We start from the raw sequence: 17450 nt of genomic DNA on the forward strand, positions 1-17450 counted from the left end.
GCCTTTCCTGATTTTAGACCATTCAGGATCCCCTTGCTCTACCCGAACAACCGCCTCTTGGTCTATGTACAGATTCTACACGAGCACCAGGAAGTGTTCCGGAATTCCCATTCTTTGCAATGCTTTTCTTCATTTCCTCTGATCCACAGTCTGATGCCTTTGTACAGCTGACAAAATACCAGGTGTTTTGCTTTGTTGCCTCCCTCCACTACTCTGTGTGTTGCTTTTACAAGTAAGCACACCTACCTGCCTTCAGTCAAGATCTATCGGATGACGGCCATGCTCACTCCTTATTCTGAGTCCTCTTCTGAATCCGGCTTGACTTTTCGGCAGTTCCCTGTCGATGTATTGTTGCAATTATTTTTTTTTTTAATGATCTTCAGAAAAATCTGACTGGCAGGTGACATTAATGGTATGGTTAGATGGGTTCTGCGTTCTCTTGGATCACTTTTCTTTGGGATGGGCACAGATCCAGTTCTCTTGCAGTCAGTTGGCCAGGACTTGTACATTTCTTGGCATAGATGAGTGCCCCCAGCCTTGCTTCGATCTGTGGGAGCATTTTGGCCGGTAGTCCGTCAATGCCTGCAGGCCTGCTTTTCACGAACACCTTGACCATAGCTTGGGCTTGTCTCTTCAGCACCATCGGTTCTTGCACGTATGCTACTTCGTGAAATAGCGGAACATCAGCCAATTCTTTTTGCGATAATGGCTCTGTGTACTCCTCTCCTCGTCTGAGGCCTCCTGTAGTGTGCCTTCAATAGGGCAATTTGTGGCTTGGCTTCCCATCCCCCCTTCTGTTCTTTCAGATTGAGAAATGCCAAGTGTGTCCTTTCTCCTTGGTCACCTAACTCCAGGTCTTTGCACACTTCACTGTCGTATTTCAGTTTGTCTTCTGGGGCCCTCTCTGGAAATGTATGCCCAGTTCTCTTACTTTGTTGCTTCTTGGATCCGCAATCAACGCTCGTGGAAGCAGCAGACAGACAAGAGCCTGAAAGACGCATTGCGTCGGATAACTCTGCAGCGAGAGACCTTTTCTGAGTGTTGAAAAGCAAGGAGGACTCACTCAGGTGCGCCTGACCCACGCCATGGTATGTTCAAGGGCCTCCTATGCGTGTGACAGTTGGACATTGAATAAAGAAGGACCAGAGAAGAACCGATTCATTTGGATTGAGATGCTGGAGAAGAATATTGAAAATACCACGGCCTGCTAAAAGGACAAACTGATTTGTCTTGGAAGAACGATAGCCAGGGTGCTCCTTAGAGGCAAGGATGGCAAGACTTCATCTTACAGACCTTGGACAGATAGTCAGGAGAGACCAGTCCCTGGAGAAGGACATCATTTTAGGTGGGGTAGAGGGGCAGAGGAGGAGAGGAGGACCCTCGGGGAGACAGACTGACAGGGTGATTGCATGGATGACCTCAGGGATAGAAACAGTGGTGAGGATGGCATTCATAAGGTTGCTATGGGGCGGAACTGACGCACTAGCAACAACACGTAACCTTCAGGGCACATAGACACTGGCCGACTGTGTACCTTTTGGTACCAGAACAGCCCACGCAATACTGAGGGCCGATTTTACACAAGACGTGCCTTTTAGGATAGTCTATGGGGCCTATTCACTCGCGAATAATGTACTTCTTGGCAGAAGTGTATCCCGCACAATATTCGGGGCGTGCTTAATAGCAAATTAGGATTCGAGTGTCACGGGTCAGCACGCTGGGTTGGTTTTGCATTTTTGCTGCTTCTGAGCCCTAGCCGGCCTCCTGCCCCCCTCCCTCACACACACACACACACACACACACACACACACACACACACCCGCCCCGCCCTGGCCCGTCCCCAGGGAGGACGCACCGCAGGAGGCGAACTTGAGCGAGAGCACGCAGCTCTCGTGCAGGTGCAACTGGTACTTCTCCGGCTTGCGCACGTGCAGAATCTCCACGTTGCTGCTCTCCATGCCGACTGCCAGCCAGTCCTGGTTCGGGCAGTGGCCCAGGGAGAAGATCTGGCGGGGGCAGGGGGTGGGGGTGGGGTGGAGAAGGAAGACGCCTTGAAGGAAACCCCTCCGGATGTCCGGGGGAAGGCCCGGCACCAGTCGCAGGAGAATGGGGGGTGTGTGTGTGTGCCCACTGGCACCCCCACGTCGGCGGGCAGCTGGCCCAGGCCCTGGAGCGCAGCAGGCGGCTGCGTGTTCCATCATTAATATTAATCAGAATTACACGGAGCCCCAGGGCCTCCAATCCATTATCTGCTCCGAGGGCGGAAGGAGGGAGGGGAGGCCAGGCAGGGACAACTGGCCCCGCCTTTAGCAGATGGTGGACGCTGAGGCTGCGTCCCATTGAAGGTCACACTGCAAGTCCGTAGGAGTCAGGATCCCAGCACAAGCTTCCGCAACTGGCTAACACTCGCTTGTTTTTCCCCCCCCACTCCCTCCAGTACTTTTTGTTTTGCTTTTGCTTGGAAAAGCCCAGCGTCCTCGTCATGGGGCACCACACCCATCCTGTTGTTGCTGTCAGGGGCTCCCACAAGACAGAGCAGGGTGACCCGCTAAAGCAGTGGTTCTCAAGCTGTGGGTCGCGACCCCTTTGGGGTCACAGTTTCACAGAGGTTGCCTAATTCCTAACAGTAGCAAGGTTGCAGTGATGAAGTAGCAACGAAAATCATGTGATGGTTGGGGGGTGACCACCACAGGAGGAACTGTACGAAAGGGCCACGGCATGAGGAAGGTGGAGAACCGCTGCTCTGAGGTCAGTTCCTCCAAGGAGACACCGAGGGCGTTCAACCCGCGCTTCACTGCTGTTCTGCCATGCCCCCACCCGACCCGAGGCCCCGGGTGGCAAAGCCACTCGGACCCCCAGCAAACCCAGGTGGGCATTTGTGGGGGCGGGAGACCGGGAGGGCGGTGTTTTCAATGGCTGAGTTTTGGAAGTGGATCGCCAGGCCTCTCCCCTCATGGACCTCTGGGTGGCCTCAATCACCCCCTTTTGGTGAACAGTACAGCATAGTCACTGTTTGTACCCCTCCCCAGGAGGGGGGGCTCCATCCCGGGCATAGTGGGGCAATAAGCCTCTTGGTGTCTTACCGGTAAACTACACACACACATACACACACACCCCCAAATGACAAAACAAAACTACAGCCCACAAAGTCGTTAGAGCAGCCTGGCACGTTTCAAAAGTCCTACGGACTCCCTTCTTGGCCACACAGAAACTGTTTCATGGAAACACAGGGACTGGTGGGTAGGAATTCCCAGAAATGTAAATAACTCACATATTGGAGATGAAAGATGGACAGCTAAATCCCGCGCTCCCCCCAGCCCCCCCCATCACCTCACTTCCCCACCAAAGGAGCCATCCAGTTAAAGAGAAGAGCTGAAACACCCTGGGCTTCAAGGGGTAAGTAGGATGCGGGTTTTGAAGGATGCATAGGAGTTCGCCAATCGGAGAGAGGAAAGCAAAGATGTGCCAACAACCAGGGGCACAAGAAGGGCAGAGGTCTGGAGGTGCGAATGGGGTATGGAGTGTGTGGGTCCACAGCACGGAAGACATGCGCCAGCCCCCCGAGGCAGCTTGACAGGCTCCAGCCCCAGGGTATCCTCTGTCCTCCTAGCTCCTTCCTCAGTCGCTTCTCTCAGTCCTTTGGTTTGGACTCTCACAGTGCCCTCAACAGGGGCCTGTCAGTGCCCTGCTCCCATGTCCACCTCTGCCTGGGCCCCAGGTCAGCGACTCTGTCAGGTACGGTACAGATAGTCCCGAGGTGGGTCTTCAGTAAGGTGACCAGATTTAAAGTGGGACACCATTGACCAGGGGCGGGGGTGGGGGGTGTTCTTGATTAAAAATTTGGTCTATAGGGACCAAATAGACCGTTCCCTAGCTTGTCGTGCATTCTTTCCAAAAATCGGGACTTTTTTAAAACGCCAAGAATCGGGACTGTCCCGCCAAAAGCGAGACGTCTGGTCACCTTAGTCTTCAGTGGGGGCACCGGGAGCGGTCAGAAGGGTCTAGGGTCTTGGGGCTGGCAGGGGAAACAAGCTACACCAGGAAAGACTAGGGAGTGGGGCAATGGTTCGGCCAGAGCATGTGAGGAAGATGAGCTGAGGGTCTCAGTAGTTCCACAGGCTTCCTGCCACGTTTTGGAGAATTAAGGGGGAGAGCTGGGATTTATCTGGATGCCCACTGGTTGGGAAGAGAAGGCATCAAGGGGCTGGGAGGGAGGTGGGATTCCTGGAGCTGCTTCCTACCCCCCACTGAGCCGGGCCCCACTGAGCTGACACCTGAGAGCTGAAGTCATGCTGCTGCAGCTGGCGGCCCTCCCGCAGGTCCCAGCACCGCACGGTGTTGTCCAGCCCTCCTGTCCAGAGCCTGGTGCCGTAGTCGGAGATGTCGATGCAGCTGGCTCCATCCGTGTGGCCCTGGAACTGCCTGGAGGGGGTGGGGTGGGGTGGATCCGTGTCCAGTTGAGTGTCCAGCAGGCCCCTCCCTCCCAGGCCACGCGCCTACCTGCCTGCACCTCTGCACCCACCTGACCATGGTCTGGTTCTGCAGATCCCACACCACGATGTTGCCGTCGCTGCAGCATGAGAAGCAGACCTTGGCGTCGGGGCTGACCGCCAGCGCGTAGCAGGCGGGCGCCGAGGAGGTCAGCTCGGCCTTGATGCGAGGCGTGGGTGCCGCCAAGTCCCAGATGGACAAGGTGCTGGCCTCGCCACCGACGATTAAACTCCGGCCGTCAGGCAGCAGCTTGCAGGAGCGAATGTAATTGTCCCGGTTCTGGGCGGCAGGAGGACAGAGACGGGGACACTCGTGGGGGTTGGCCAAGGTCACTTGCCCAAGGGTCTGATCGGCTAGCTTGTAAACTCCTGGCTTGCTTGATCTATAAGCACCGCCCACTCTCCTGCAGACCCCGCCCCTTATTGGTCTGTGAGCCCCTCCTTTGACTGCAAGCCCCGCCCCACGTTGGCCTGTAAAACCCCACCTTGTTGACATGTAAGTCCCCCCCTGGTTGCTTTGTAAGTCCTGTCCCTAATTGATGGTAAGCCCCGCCCCTTATTAGCCTGTGAGCCCCACCTCTTTTTCAGCAAGCCCCACCCACACTGGCCTCACTCATTTACACAAAGCCTGGCTCCCGGTGGAATTGCAAGCCCCACCCTATCCACCCAGTTGACCAGTAAGCCCCTCCCTGTTCCTCGGTAAGACCCCTTCCCAGCCTCACCAGGCAGTCCAGCTGGGCCACAGGCGTCTTGGCCCCCGGCTGGCCCACGTCCCACACCTTCACGCAGCCCTTGCCGCCCGTGTACACGTGTTGTGTGGAGCCGCTGATGGTGACAGCGCAGACCACCTCGCCATGTGCCAGCGTGTGCAGCTGCCTTGCGTGCCGCGGGATGCCCGCGCCCACCAGGGCGTCCGAGGGGAAGGGCACGGGTTGCATCTGCCCGTCGGCGGACACATGGAAGGAGTAGGCCCTGGAGGGGAGGGAAATGAACAGCTTCAGGAGGCCTGGGCCGTTACCATGTGCAGCACCAGGGGCCACCGGGCAGACAGACGCCAGACTAGAACATTCAACCTTCCCGCTCCACCCAGGGCCTTCCTAATGATATTGAGGGCCTGTTCGTTCTGCGGAGGTCTTGTGGGGAGTAGCTGGTCTCTGCTTCCCTTGTGCAGTTCTCTGCAGAGAGCTCCCCAGGGGACACCATTGGCTTCCAGAAGGGTTTTAGAAAGGAGCTGGGGACTCCACCCACCTCCCCAGTATAAGCCTGACAGGAGGAGCCTGGTGCCCAGGTGGGGGCCCCTCACTCCTCAGGTACTCACGGTTTTCCCCCAGGGATACTGGGTAGGGAGGATGAGATGGATGACCCTCGGAGGTGTGGGTGGGACTCAAATGCCATCTGCCAATTCCAGAGGGATACCACAATGCTGCTGACTCAGAGCACCCCACTCTGCCCGCTCCCATGCCCACTTGCCATGCCCCTGAAGCCCTCTCCAGAAAAACAGAGGTGTCCTTTCCTCAACCTACAATTCCAGATGGGTCAACTGAGGTCTTCACTTGCAGGAACCCCAAAATCTTTGCCTAGGGAGCCTCAGGAAAGAATCTCTATTTAAGGAATTGTCTGGCCCTCCATTTGGTTTTTGTCAATAAAGTTTTATTGACACACAACCATTGTTCCCATGGTGCCCGAGGCTGCTTTCCAGTTATAAGAGTGGACCTCGCCTGTCTTTCAGCCCCAGTTCAGGGGTCTCAGTTGCCGTTTCCTTAGCAACTCTTCCTGGGGCAGCATTTCCAGCCTTCTCACCAGCCCAGTCCTTCCTCTCTGAAATCTCCCACGACAGTCATTGTCCCTTAGAGACCAGGACTGGCCACTGTACACCACCTGCCAGGAAGTTGAACGGTACTCTTGCTCCATCTGATCTGGGCATTCTGTTTCCTCCTCTCTCACTGTCATGGAGTGAGTTCTGACTCATAGCGACCCTATAGGACAGGGTGAAACTGACTGCATGTAACTCTCGATGGGAGTAGAAAGCCTCATCTTTCTCCCCAAGGGGCGGCTGGTGGTTTTGAACTGCTGATCTTTCGGATAGCAACCTCACACATAACCACTATGCCACCAGGGCTCCTTCCTGCTCCCCTTAATTACAGGTGTATTTTTTGTTTGCTTGTGTTTCTCTGCAGTCCCAGGTGCTGGTTAGCACTAAGCTTTGGGGGCTACTGAAATCCCCACCCTCCAGCCTCCTCCCTCCCCCCTCCCTGGTCTCTCCTTGTGTAGCTGGTTTCTTTTTCCAGCTCCTGGCCCCCACCAAGGACTCACCATGGGGGACCGTCCATACACCACAGAACCGCTGACCTGAGGGGACAGGTGGAGGCTGACGTAGGAGCTGGGCACAGACAGGTCCCCATTGAGGGTGCTGTGGGAGCCCAGAGTGAAGGACGTGGTGAAGGGGCTGGACAGTGTCAAGGGGCTCCTCAGGGCTGAACAAGGACAGACAAGGACAGCTCTTCAGAAACCCCAGGCCCAGGCTCTGCCTCCTGGTGTCTTGCGGACAGGGCACCAGCGGCTGGGCCTGCCACTCAAAGCCTCCACCATCTAGTCCCATAACTGCCAACAGTGTGAATCCCACTTCCAAAGGCTGTTCCCTCTAGCGGACAACCTGTCCCTTTCCTTCTACTGGAGAACCCCTAAAACCAAACTCAACTCCCATCAAGCCGATTCTGACTCAGGATCACCCTATAGGACTGGGTAGAACTGCCTCCCTGAGTTTCCAAGACGGTAACTCTTAATAGGGGTCAAATGCCCTGTCTGTCTCCCTCAGAGCAGCTGGTGGTTTCGAACTGTGGACGTTGGTGGTTAGCAGCCCAACTTATAATCAGGGCTCCTTGGCAAACTCCTACTCAGCCTTCAAAGCCTTTTAAACCAAATGTCCCTCCTTCTACACCTCAGGAACATCTTTTCCCTTCCTCTCCCACCACCACCAGCCTTCCCCATCTCCAGTCTCCCCCTCCGTGCCAGCCCTGATCACAATGCTGAGCAGTTTTGGGGTCTGGGTCCCTAACTCACTGCCCTTGAGTTGAGTCAGACTCATAGCACCCCTAGAGGACAAAGTAGAACTGCTCCCTAGGATTTCCAAGGTGGTCAGTTTTCTTTCTTTTTTTTTTAGGTGGTCAGTTTTCATGGGAGCAGACAGCTTCCTCTTTCTCTTGCAGAGCGGCAGGTGGATTTGAACTGCTGGCCTGGTAAGCAGCTCAGTGCTTAGCCCACTGAGCCACTAGGGTGCCTACTCCTCTCCCCCCACCAATTTGGAGCTCCTGAAGGGCAGGTTCCACGGTTCAGTTCTCTCTGGAACTAGCACAGAGCCTGGCCCTGAAACACTGCCATCCGGAGTCTCACAGAGGGAGGCCACCTGCCCAATGTCACACAGCTGTCTGAAGGCAGACCCCAGAGTCGCCTGTCTTTCTGTCTTCCCAGCACACAAGTAGCTGCAGCCCTTGAGAAGGCCACCTCCCCACTCGGCCTGTTTCCCCACTGTTGAGTGGGCACACGGAGGAAGGCGGGATCGTATCAAGGGAACACAGAGTTAGCCAGGGTAGGAACCCAAGCCTCCCAACCCCGGCAGATCCGCCGCTCACCAATGCTGTCCGTAGGCGGTGCTGGCTTGGCTGCAAGCTGGCGGAGGTGGGTGGCTGAGCTGGGCCCTGGGGTGGAGGTGTCCTGGGGCGGGGAGGAGTCGCAGGACTTGGAGGCAGGGGTGCTGGCGGGAAGGTCGTTCTGCAGAGAAAGGGCAGGCTCCAGGCGTCTGGGCACACCGGGCAGGGGTGGGGCTGCAGGTGCCTGGGAGGCCCAGGTGTTTAAGGCAGGTGCTCACACACCAGGGGGTTGGGCTCCACAGGTGGTTGCATGAGCTGCGGGGGGGCTCCCAGCAGCAGGCCAGGTGGGTGCCTGGGTAGGGGGGCACGGGCAGGGTGTGCCTGCAAGGGTGTACACTTGCATGTAAGGGGCACCACACACGCACCTATACTGTGAAAACCAGGCATACATATGGTAAGGGATATGGTATGCACACAGGCCAACACACAGCTAGTAGAACCAAGCATGCGTGCATGTGGTAAGATACACACTGTAGACACATGTGTGCACAGACCTACCTTAAGAACCAGGCACACACACACACACACACACAAAAAAGAACCAGGCACACATATGGTAAGGTACACAGTGTGGCTATGTATACACATATATACATGCCTAATATGAGAACCAGGCATGCATATGGTAAAGTATGAAGTGTGAACACATATATGTGTGCACACCTACTCTGACAACAAGGCACACGTATGGTAAGGTGCATGGTATGGGCACATACATGTATACACATAATAAACACGTCTAATAAAAGAACCAGGTATGTGTGCGGGTGGCAAGGTATGCGGTGTGGACACACATGTGCTTGGACCTATCAGGAGAACCAGGCACACATACATAAGACCAGTTGTGTGTGTGTGCAGGAAAGTATACAGTGTGCACACACACAGGATTGTGGGTGACCTGAGGCTTGTCCACAGCAGTGGTCCCACCCTGCAGGGTACAGGGTCACCATGTGGCAGGTCACCAGGTGACGGAGGGGGGCTGAGGGGGGGGAAGACGCCAGGGACAGAGATGGCCAGAGACTCAGAAATTTAGGGACAAGACTGTGAAGTCTGAGCCCTCCCAGTGAGCTCCACAGGGGTGGGGTGTCTTGCTTGCTCCCTAGGGGAGAGGGGACATCACTCCAGCCAGACTTCCCTCTGGGGACACTTGAGGGACCCTGGGAGCCTCCCTTCAAAGGAGGAGGCCTCTGTCGCCCTCCGTTTCAATCACGGTGCCCTTCGCCTTTAAAAGAAACTTCCCTGGCCTCGCTGGGGTCTCGCATCCTCCCAGCCCACATATTGTGACAGCCGCAAGCCCCCCAGGAGAGACAGGCGGCAGGAAGGGGAGGCCTCTCTCGGGGGCTCCTCCATTAGCAGGGAGCGGCCCTGCCCCCTTGCCGGTCTCCATGGATCGCGGGAGTGGGAGGAGGGCACTTAAGATGGAATTGAGCCCCAACCTTGGCAGTTGCCATAGCAACCTGCTGGGAGGGGGGCCTAGAAACTGACACAGCCTCTCCGGGTAAGTGCAGGGCAGGGGCATGGGGAAGAATGGGGGGAAGAGGGGGCTCCGGAGCTGAATGGCAAAGCGTCCCGCTCCTCCCCGGGGAAGTGCCTTTAGGTGGTCTGGCTATGAAGCGGCTGGGAGTTGTGGTATTCTCTTCATGATCTTTTTCTTCCCCTTTTTTGGGGTGGGGGAGGTGGGAGGGCAGTGAAGCCTGCTCTCTGGGGCCCCGGGCGGGGGGCTCCAGTCTCTCAGAGGCCTTTCGGCTTGTGGATCTGGGGATCAGCCCTTCATTAGAGGATCAGGGCTTTCACCACGCTTGGCTGCACCCCGAGGTTATGGAAGGAGAGTCCTTCTTCCCCATGGAAGGTGGGACAGACCTTCTTGCCTTTGACAGTTGGTGCAGGTGCAGCAGAGGGAGGCAGGTCCATTTACCTACTCTACACGTGGAAACCAGAGACAGCCCGCTAAACCTCTCCCAGCGAGCGACCCCGTGGGGCAGACTAGAGCCTTGCCCCAGAGGGTCCTCTTGGCTCTGATCTTTACAAAGACAGAACGCCTGCCCTTTCTTCCTTACAGCTGCTGGATTGGGGGGCAGGGTGGGGGGTGGGACCCACCGGCATGTAGATAAGCCGGCCCTTTGCAACACCCAAGAGCTTTCTTGTAAATAAAACCCACTGCCATCTTGTCCAGACACATGGAGGCTGTACACCCATTGCAGAAGCAGACAGCTTCATCTTTCTCCCAGGGAGCAGCTGGTGGGTTCGAACTACCGACCTTGTGGTTAACAGCCCAAGTCCTAACTCACAGCAGCCCTAGGGCTCCTTTTTGTAGGAAATGAAACCCAAACCCAAATGAACCCGGCCATCAAGTCGCTGCCGGGTCACAGCGACCCGATAGGACGGGGTAGAACTGCCCGTGTGGGTTCCTCAGACTGCAACTCATTCCAGGGGTAGAAAGCCCTATCTTTCTCCCTCACAGGGACTGTTGATTTTGAACTGCTGACTTTGTGGATCACAACCCAACATGAAACCAATGAGCCACCACGGCTCCTTCTCTTGAGAAACCACACCAGCAGACCGGTCGCCTCCCGGTCAGCTCCTACGTGTCCCTCGGGCTGTGGCTTGCAGGAGTGAATGTAGCTGCCCTACTTCTGGGAGGTGGGGTGGGAGGTCAGAGATGGACAAAGCACACTCATGGGGGTCGGCCGAGGCCACTTGCCCAAGGGCCCAGTCCACCAACCTGTAAACTCCTGCCCTGCTTGATCTACAAGCCCTGCCCCTTATTGGCCTGGGAGCCTCACCCCTTTGGCTGCAAGCCCCACACCATGTTGGCCTTAAAAGTCCACTTTGTTAACATGTAAGTGTGGCCCCTGGTTGCCTTGTAAGCCCTGTCCCTAATTGATGGTAAGCCCTGCCCCTTATTAGCCTGTGAGCTTCACCTCTTTTCAGCAAGCCCCACCCACACCAGCCTCTGGGTAAACCTGCTCTGCGGGGTTTTCAGCGGCTGGTTGTCTGGGAGGAGATCGCCAGGGCTTTCTTCTGAGGCACCTCTATAGCTGGACTTGAACCTCTCCTCTTTCAGCAGAGTGCACGGACTGTTAGCAGCCCCCGGGGCCTCCAGATAACCCAGGGACCCAGCTCATTGCTGGCTTCCAGAGTTTCATTGGGGTAGCATTGCTTTCCAGACTTCTAGGATTAAGAAAGTGAGTTTCAAGCCTCCCCACTCCCCTAAATCCTTACCAGGACAAGCTCCTTGGCTCTGGGGAGCGGTGAGCCAAGGCTGGACGCCAAAGAGGCCGGGCTATCCACCAACTCTCGACGGGCAGGGACGCAAACTGGCACCTTTCCACACGGGGTGGTAGCGGGGCTGGGGGGCTCGGAAGGCTGGTCCTGGGTTCAAGGAGGGGGTGATGAGTGGAGGACCATATGTATGTGGGGGAGAGACCCTATCTAAACACCCTTCAATGCTCACCCTCACATTCCAGATCCAGCACCCACTGCCCTCACCCAAGGTGTGTGTGTGGAGGGGGACGGGAGGTAAGCACAAACAAGCAGAAACTTAGAGGAGCCCAGGGGTGGGTGCTGGAGCACCTGACCACCCTACTACTTGGGAAGGCAGAGGAACCTCCCTGTGCCTCGATTCCTCATCCATAAATGGGTCCAGTGTTATCATCTTTAAAATAATAATCTCACTGCCATGGAGTTGGTTCCAACTCATAGCACCCTTGTTGGGCAGGGTAGACTTGGCCCCCATGGGTTCCGGAGGCTGGAACTCTTTACAGGGGCAGAGAGCCTCTGCTGTCCCTCGAGGGGTGACTGGTGGCTTTGAACTGCTAACCTCTTGGTTAGCAGCCCACATGTCGCCACTACCCCACCAGGGCTCCTCAGCTGGGCATCCCTATGAGACAGGGTGGAGCGGGCTCTGCGGGTTTCCGAGGCTGTGATTCCTCACAGGAGCAGAAAGCTGTCTTTCTCCCACTGAGTGGCTGCTGGTTTCGAACTGCTGACTTTGCAGAAGAGGCTGGTATTTCCTACTCTTCCCCACCCCAGAGCCCCCACTTACTTACTCTCTGTCCAGACCTCCTGGTTCCCCAACTCAAAGTGGCAGAACTTAGGGTTAGGGGAAAGCTGGGCCCCGACTCACCTCGTCCACCACCAGGTTGTAATCACTCTTGTCCTCGTCGCTGTCCTGGGGTGGGTGGGGGAGGGGAATGAGGACGCATGCAGGCCATGCCCATGCCTGCGCGCCCCACGACTGTCTGGTGGGCCTGGGGGGGGGCTGGATTAAGATCCTTCCACTGAGGCAGCCCCTGCCTTCTAGAGGCGGAAGGGGGAGGTTTCTGGTTGGGGAAGGACACTGAGTATCCAGACGCTGTGGGTCTGGGCGATGCCACATCCTTTCTGGGCCTTAGATGACTGACTCCTCTGTCAGTGGGGTGGGGGACGGGGGCGGGGGCTGTTCCCTACTGGGCAGAGCCAGGATTTAGGCTTCCTTCCATACTCTTACAGCACTCTTTCCCCACAAAGCCAGCCCATCATCTCCCATCTGTCTGTCCTCGCATCCTCAGATCCGAGCCCCTCCCACTTCCGGTGGGGCCTTGGCCAAAAAGCCTTGGCCGAGCTGTTCTATAGCACTCTACAGCCCTGCTCTGTGTCCTTTGATGGCTCCTAGTGCCCCTGGGAGAAAGACCCAGCTCCAGCTCCATTCACTGACAGGGCAGTAAACTCCGTCCTGGTCCTGTGGGGATGGCCTCGGGGAACTTCCAGCTTGGCCCCCCCCAGGAAGAGGGGGAAGGTGGCAGCCTGTGGCCTGGAGTTGAGTGCTTCAACATGGCGCCACCACAGTTCCTCCAAGGGAGCTTGGTAGGGGGGTGCAGGGGAGGGCCCCCCCCCCCTCCGTCAGGACTGGGAAGGAGGCAGAAAGGCAGATCTATCACTCAGAGGTTAACCAAAGGGTTAAGCCTGGCACCGCAGCATCTCTTCTGATTGGCTGGTGCCCCCAAGAGCAGTGGGGAATTAGAGAAGGCTCCGGAGGGAGGGAGGGAGGGAGTCAAGGACAGAGCTGGCGCTTAAGGGGCTCCCAGTAAGCAGCTGGTGCTGATCTGGGCCGTGTGTGCCACCCACCCACGTTCCCACTCACGTAAGGAACCGAGAGGTCCTTGTCCTCCACGCTCTGCTTCCCGTTGCCCCCGGGGCCACTCAGATGGTCCTCCTCCACCAGACTCTCGGGGGGCGAGGGGGATGCGCTCTGCAGAGAGAATGGCCAGGCGAGAGAGGGTGTCCGCTCACAGGCTCCCCCTGACTCTATCCTGGCCTAGATGAGACTGGGGGTCCCCCCAGGGTCTCTTTCGATCAGCCAGTGCCCTACAAGTAACAGGGAGCTATGGGAGACTCCGGAGGGAAGAGAGAGTGGCTAGATTGAGCTGGGTGCTGTTCCTCCAGCTTCCCATCTGGACAGTGGGCCCACCTGAGGGTGCTCTCCACGGTAAGCTCTGAACAGACAGCAAATTAAACAAGCAAGCAAACAAAAACTATTGCCACCGAGCGGATGCTGACTCCTAGCAGTGCTGACTCATTGAGTACAGAGCAGTATCGAAATGCCTCTGTGGGTTTCTGAGACTCACTCTTGACGGGAGTAGAAAGTCCCATCTTTCTCCCAAAGGGCAGCTTGGAACTGCTGACCTTGCAGTGAGCAGCCCAACACGGAACCACTAAGCCACCAGAGCTGCCGGGACGGGACAGACACCAGCTCGTCAAAACCACAGAGCAAGCTCATGGGGCAACCGGTGGTTCCTTTCCCTACACGGGTGAGGAAATGGAGGCCCCAGGAAAAGCAGGGGCTGCCCAATGAATCTGGGGCTCAGACAAGGCTTGAAGCCGGCCTACCGACATCACCCCAGCACACGGGTTGGTGGCACAGCCCTGGAGGGTGGGGATCTGGGCAAAGACCCACCACAGCCCCTCAGCGGAGCCTCAAGCAGCCTTTTTCTTCTCTGGATCTCAGAGTCTGTATGATGGGTACAACTCAGCAGGAGCCCAAGTGGTGTAGTGATTACATGTTGGGCTGGAATCCACAAGGTCAGCAGTTCAAAACCACCAGCTGCTCCTTAGGAGAAACAATGGGCTTTCTACTCCAGTGAAGAGTTCCGGTCTCAGAAACCCCAGGGGCAGTCAGTCCTACAGGAGCCATCATTGCCTTGATGGCAGTGAGTTTGTTTTGTTTAAAGCAGCAATGGCTTCAGACGCTGGGGCTGGGGACATCTTCAATGGGAAGCTTCTCTTGAAGTCCAACAGACCAGACAAGGAGGAAATCCAGCCAGGAAGTTGGCCTGGAATTTCAAGCTTCCTGTCTGGGTCATGGGCCTGTCTGGGAGGCTGACCCTGACACCCAGGTCCGGACAGACAGGAGCCTGAACACAGACCCCGTGATGGGTCCAGGAGCCAATGCTGGGCTGAGGGTGAGGAGGGCGGGTGGGAGAGAAGTGTGGGGCAGCTGCGGGTGAGCTGCGGGTACAGCAGCAGTGGGCTCAGTCGTGGCGGGGATGATGCCGAGCTGGGGAGTGGTTGGAGCGAACTCGCGGCCCCTAAGGACCACAACTCCGGAAGGGAAAGCCAGTCTCTGAGAAGGCGTGCAGACACACCCTCGTGGACACAGCGGCACCGCTGTACAGTCTACAGCGGGCGGCCCCACGGTGGGAACCACCACATGGCCCGCCCTGGAGACGGCACGTGATGGGAGGCAGCTTAGCCTGAGGCGGACACTGGACGAAACCAGCCGGGGAGACGTGGCCCTGAGCGAGGCAAACCAGATGCACACGGACAAAGCGCGACTGATGCCACCCATGGGCGTCAGTACCGCCCCAGAGCGAGGCTACAGGCCAGGGTAGGGCTGCCCCAGTCAGTTGCCGAGCCTGCGGTGACTCATGACGGAGCAGAAAGCCCCGTCTTTCTTCTGATGAGCAGTGGGTGGATTTGAACTGCTGACCTTCCTTCCGGATCACATCCCAAGGCAAAATACCACGTCACTCATGGAAAAAGTTCACACTCACTCCCTTGGAGTCAATGTCCACTCACAGCGACCCTATAGGACAGGGTGGAACTATCCCTGTGGGTTTCCAAAACTGTAACCCTTTCCGGGAGTAGAAATTCTCATCTTTCTCCCGTGGGTGGGCGGGCGGCAGGTAGTCTCGAACTTCCCGGAGAGCAGTCCAATGTGTAACTACACCACCACAACAACAAACAAGTGGAATAGCAGGCACACGCGCATGAGCTCACATGTGTACTGCTGTATAGAATACGACCGAACGGATGGTGGAAAATGAATGACAGAGAGGAGGGTGAGGGGTACCACGGGTTGAAAGATCGCAGCAAAAGCCGCTCCAATTCCATTAAGAAACAAACGCCCCGGACAGAGGAGTCGCCCCGCCCTGCCACCTGGCGACCAGGAGCTTCCGGGGAGAGCGGCCCCACGCAACGCTCAGCTGCCACCTGGACAGGCGGCCACTAACAACCACCCTCTGGACGGAAGCAGGTGGCCCGGCCATTCTTCTGGGGTTGTCCAGGACAGCCAGGGCAGTGCTGTCTGGCGGAAGTGGGGGAGACCTTCCATACTGCCCACCCAGTACTGTCCCCCGGGGCAGAAGGCCATTTGAAAACCGGCGGGGCTTGTCTCACTTGGGCTGGGAATGTTCGGCTTTCCCACGGGGGAACACTGAGCAAACGGCCCATGGGAGGATTTGGTCCCTGGGGTGGCCCTTCCACTTACCCTGCTCGGCGCTCTCTCTGCTGGCCGGAGGAGAAGGGGGTTGGGGGGGAGAGAAAGAGAGAGAGAATGAGGTCTTTATCTCACGGTGCCCAAGGCTCAGCCCCGTTCTTCACACAAGCCCTCTTCCCTCTTAGAATCTCTGTCCTTCCTCACTCCCCCAGTCCATTCAGACAACCAAGGACCAGAGGGGGGGCAGTGTCTTGTTCAAGGACACACAGCCAGTTGGCGGTCAAGGCAAACCCTATCGCCCCATAAAAACCCAACCAGACTCACTGCCTTCCGTCATTTCGGACTCACAAGGACCCCTTGGGACAGGGTAGAACTGCCCCCTGTGAGTTTCCCAGGCGGTAACTCTTTCTGGGAACAGGAAGCCTTTTTTTCTCCCGAGGAGCCGCTTGGTGGTTTTGAACTGCCAACCTGTCAACCAGCAGCCCAACTTGTAACTACTGCCACCAGGGCCGCTCATTTAACCCCTCATCCCATTTAGGGGTGGCCAGACCTCCCCTCTCCGGGCACCCGGCCAATACCCACCCACTCATGCTGCCCACTCACCTCGGGAGCCTTCGGCCTCCACACCTGTTCGATCTTCTTTGGCTGCAGCGGCCAACTGGGCCTGGGCGGCCAGCGCTCCGGACAGGGCGAGCAGCCCCGTGGCACTGCCGCCCACCAGCCCGGCCGGACGTGGGGTGAGGGGCACAGGTGGGGCGTGGTGGGACAGCGGCTGGAGCTGCTGCTGCTAGAAAGGAGATGGGATGGACCAGGGCAGGCAGGGGCTGGCCTCCAGGAGTGCCCAAGGTCCGGGAGGCACCTTGCAGGAAAGGCCTGGCCACTGACTTCACAAAACTTGGCCTTTGAAAACCCCGGGGAGCAGGGCTTGGGCAGGGGTTCGAGAGGACTCACCCCGATGAGGCTGTTCAGCTCCCCAACTGTCACCTGCTTGGCCCGCTCCACTGCCTGGAGCACCTGCTGCTGGTGCTGGAAGGAGGTGTAGGGTGGGAAGGGGGTGGTCAGGCTGCAGGGAGCTGCCACCTGGGTCCTGGGCCCACCTCTTGCTGCCCCCTCACTTCTCTTCCTCGAGGAGAACCCATCTCCTTAGTGAATTGCAAAATAAACACACACGCAGAGCAAGAAGGAAAACATTGCGCCATTCAAAGACAGGGCCTGTGCCCCAGGCATTGCTGACACCGGCCTGGGCCCTCTGTGGGGTGGAGCCTGTCCTGGGCACCATAGGCTGTTGATCAGCATCTCTTGACCTCTGCCCACTGGATGCCAGTAGCCACCCCCAACCCAACCCTGGCTGTGACACCCACCCACAAATGCCTCCGGGGTGCAAACTGCCCTGGGTTGGGACCCAGTTCTTCGTCAGCACCGGGGTGCCAGCCCACAGAAGTCCCCCTCCCCATGCAATATCCTCCCTTCCCCACTTTGCTGGCCATCATTTCTGTGCATCACACCACCTACGGCGGCTCTCTTATACCCGATTCTTTTCAGTTCCCCTGCTCGGAACTGTTGGGTGGGCTTTTTCTACGTGTCATCTGTGCGTCTGACCTCCTGCTCTTAACACCA

General features: G+C 57.3%; 1 protein-coding gene across 2 annotated transcripts in view; it reads right to left on the reverse strand.

The window, feature by feature from the left end:
• The window catches only part of TLE2 (TLE family member 2, transcriptional corepressor), a 26109-nt gene that overhangs the window by 3534 nt on the left and 5125 nt on the right, over nt 1-17450 (reverse strand). Inside the window, exons 5-17 of one of the 2 annotated variants that reach the window (XM_004714283.2) lie at nt 16785-16859; nt 16437-16617; nt 15885-15904; nt 13260-13367; nt 12264-12308; nt 11360-11509; nt 8120-8258; nt 6804-6964; nt 5809-5885; nt 5213-5462; nt 4523-4770; nt 4275-4422; nt 1856-2006 (exon numbers count right to left, since the gene is read on the reverse strand). In XM_004714283.2, coding sequence (XP_004714340.1) covers nt 1856-2006; nt 4275-4422; nt 4523-4770; nt 5213-5462; nt 5809-5885; nt 6804-6964; nt 8120-8258; nt 11360-11509; nt 12264-12308; nt 13260-13367; nt 15885-15904; nt 16437-16617; nt 16785-16859 — 1753 coding nt within the window. Of the gene's footprint in view, nt 1-1855; nt 2007-4274; nt 4423-4522; nt 4771-5212; nt 5463-5808; nt 5886-6803; nt 6965-8119; nt 8259-11359; nt 11510-12263; nt 12309-13259; nt 13368-15884; nt 15905-16436; nt 16621-16784; nt 16860-17450 lie in introns of both variants that reach the window. The other variant, XM_004714282.2, reaches the window with a different exon arrangement.

Source organism: Echinops telfairi, unplaced genomic scaffold, assembly GCF_000313985.2.
Source record: "Echinops telfairi isolate 266 unplaced genomic scaffold, ASM31398v2 ScPeMD7_7459;HRSCAF=8497, whole genome shotgun sequence".
Classification (NCBI taxonomy): Eukaryota; Metazoa; Chordata; class Mammalia; order Afrosoricida; family Tenrecidae; genus Echinops; species Echinops telfairi.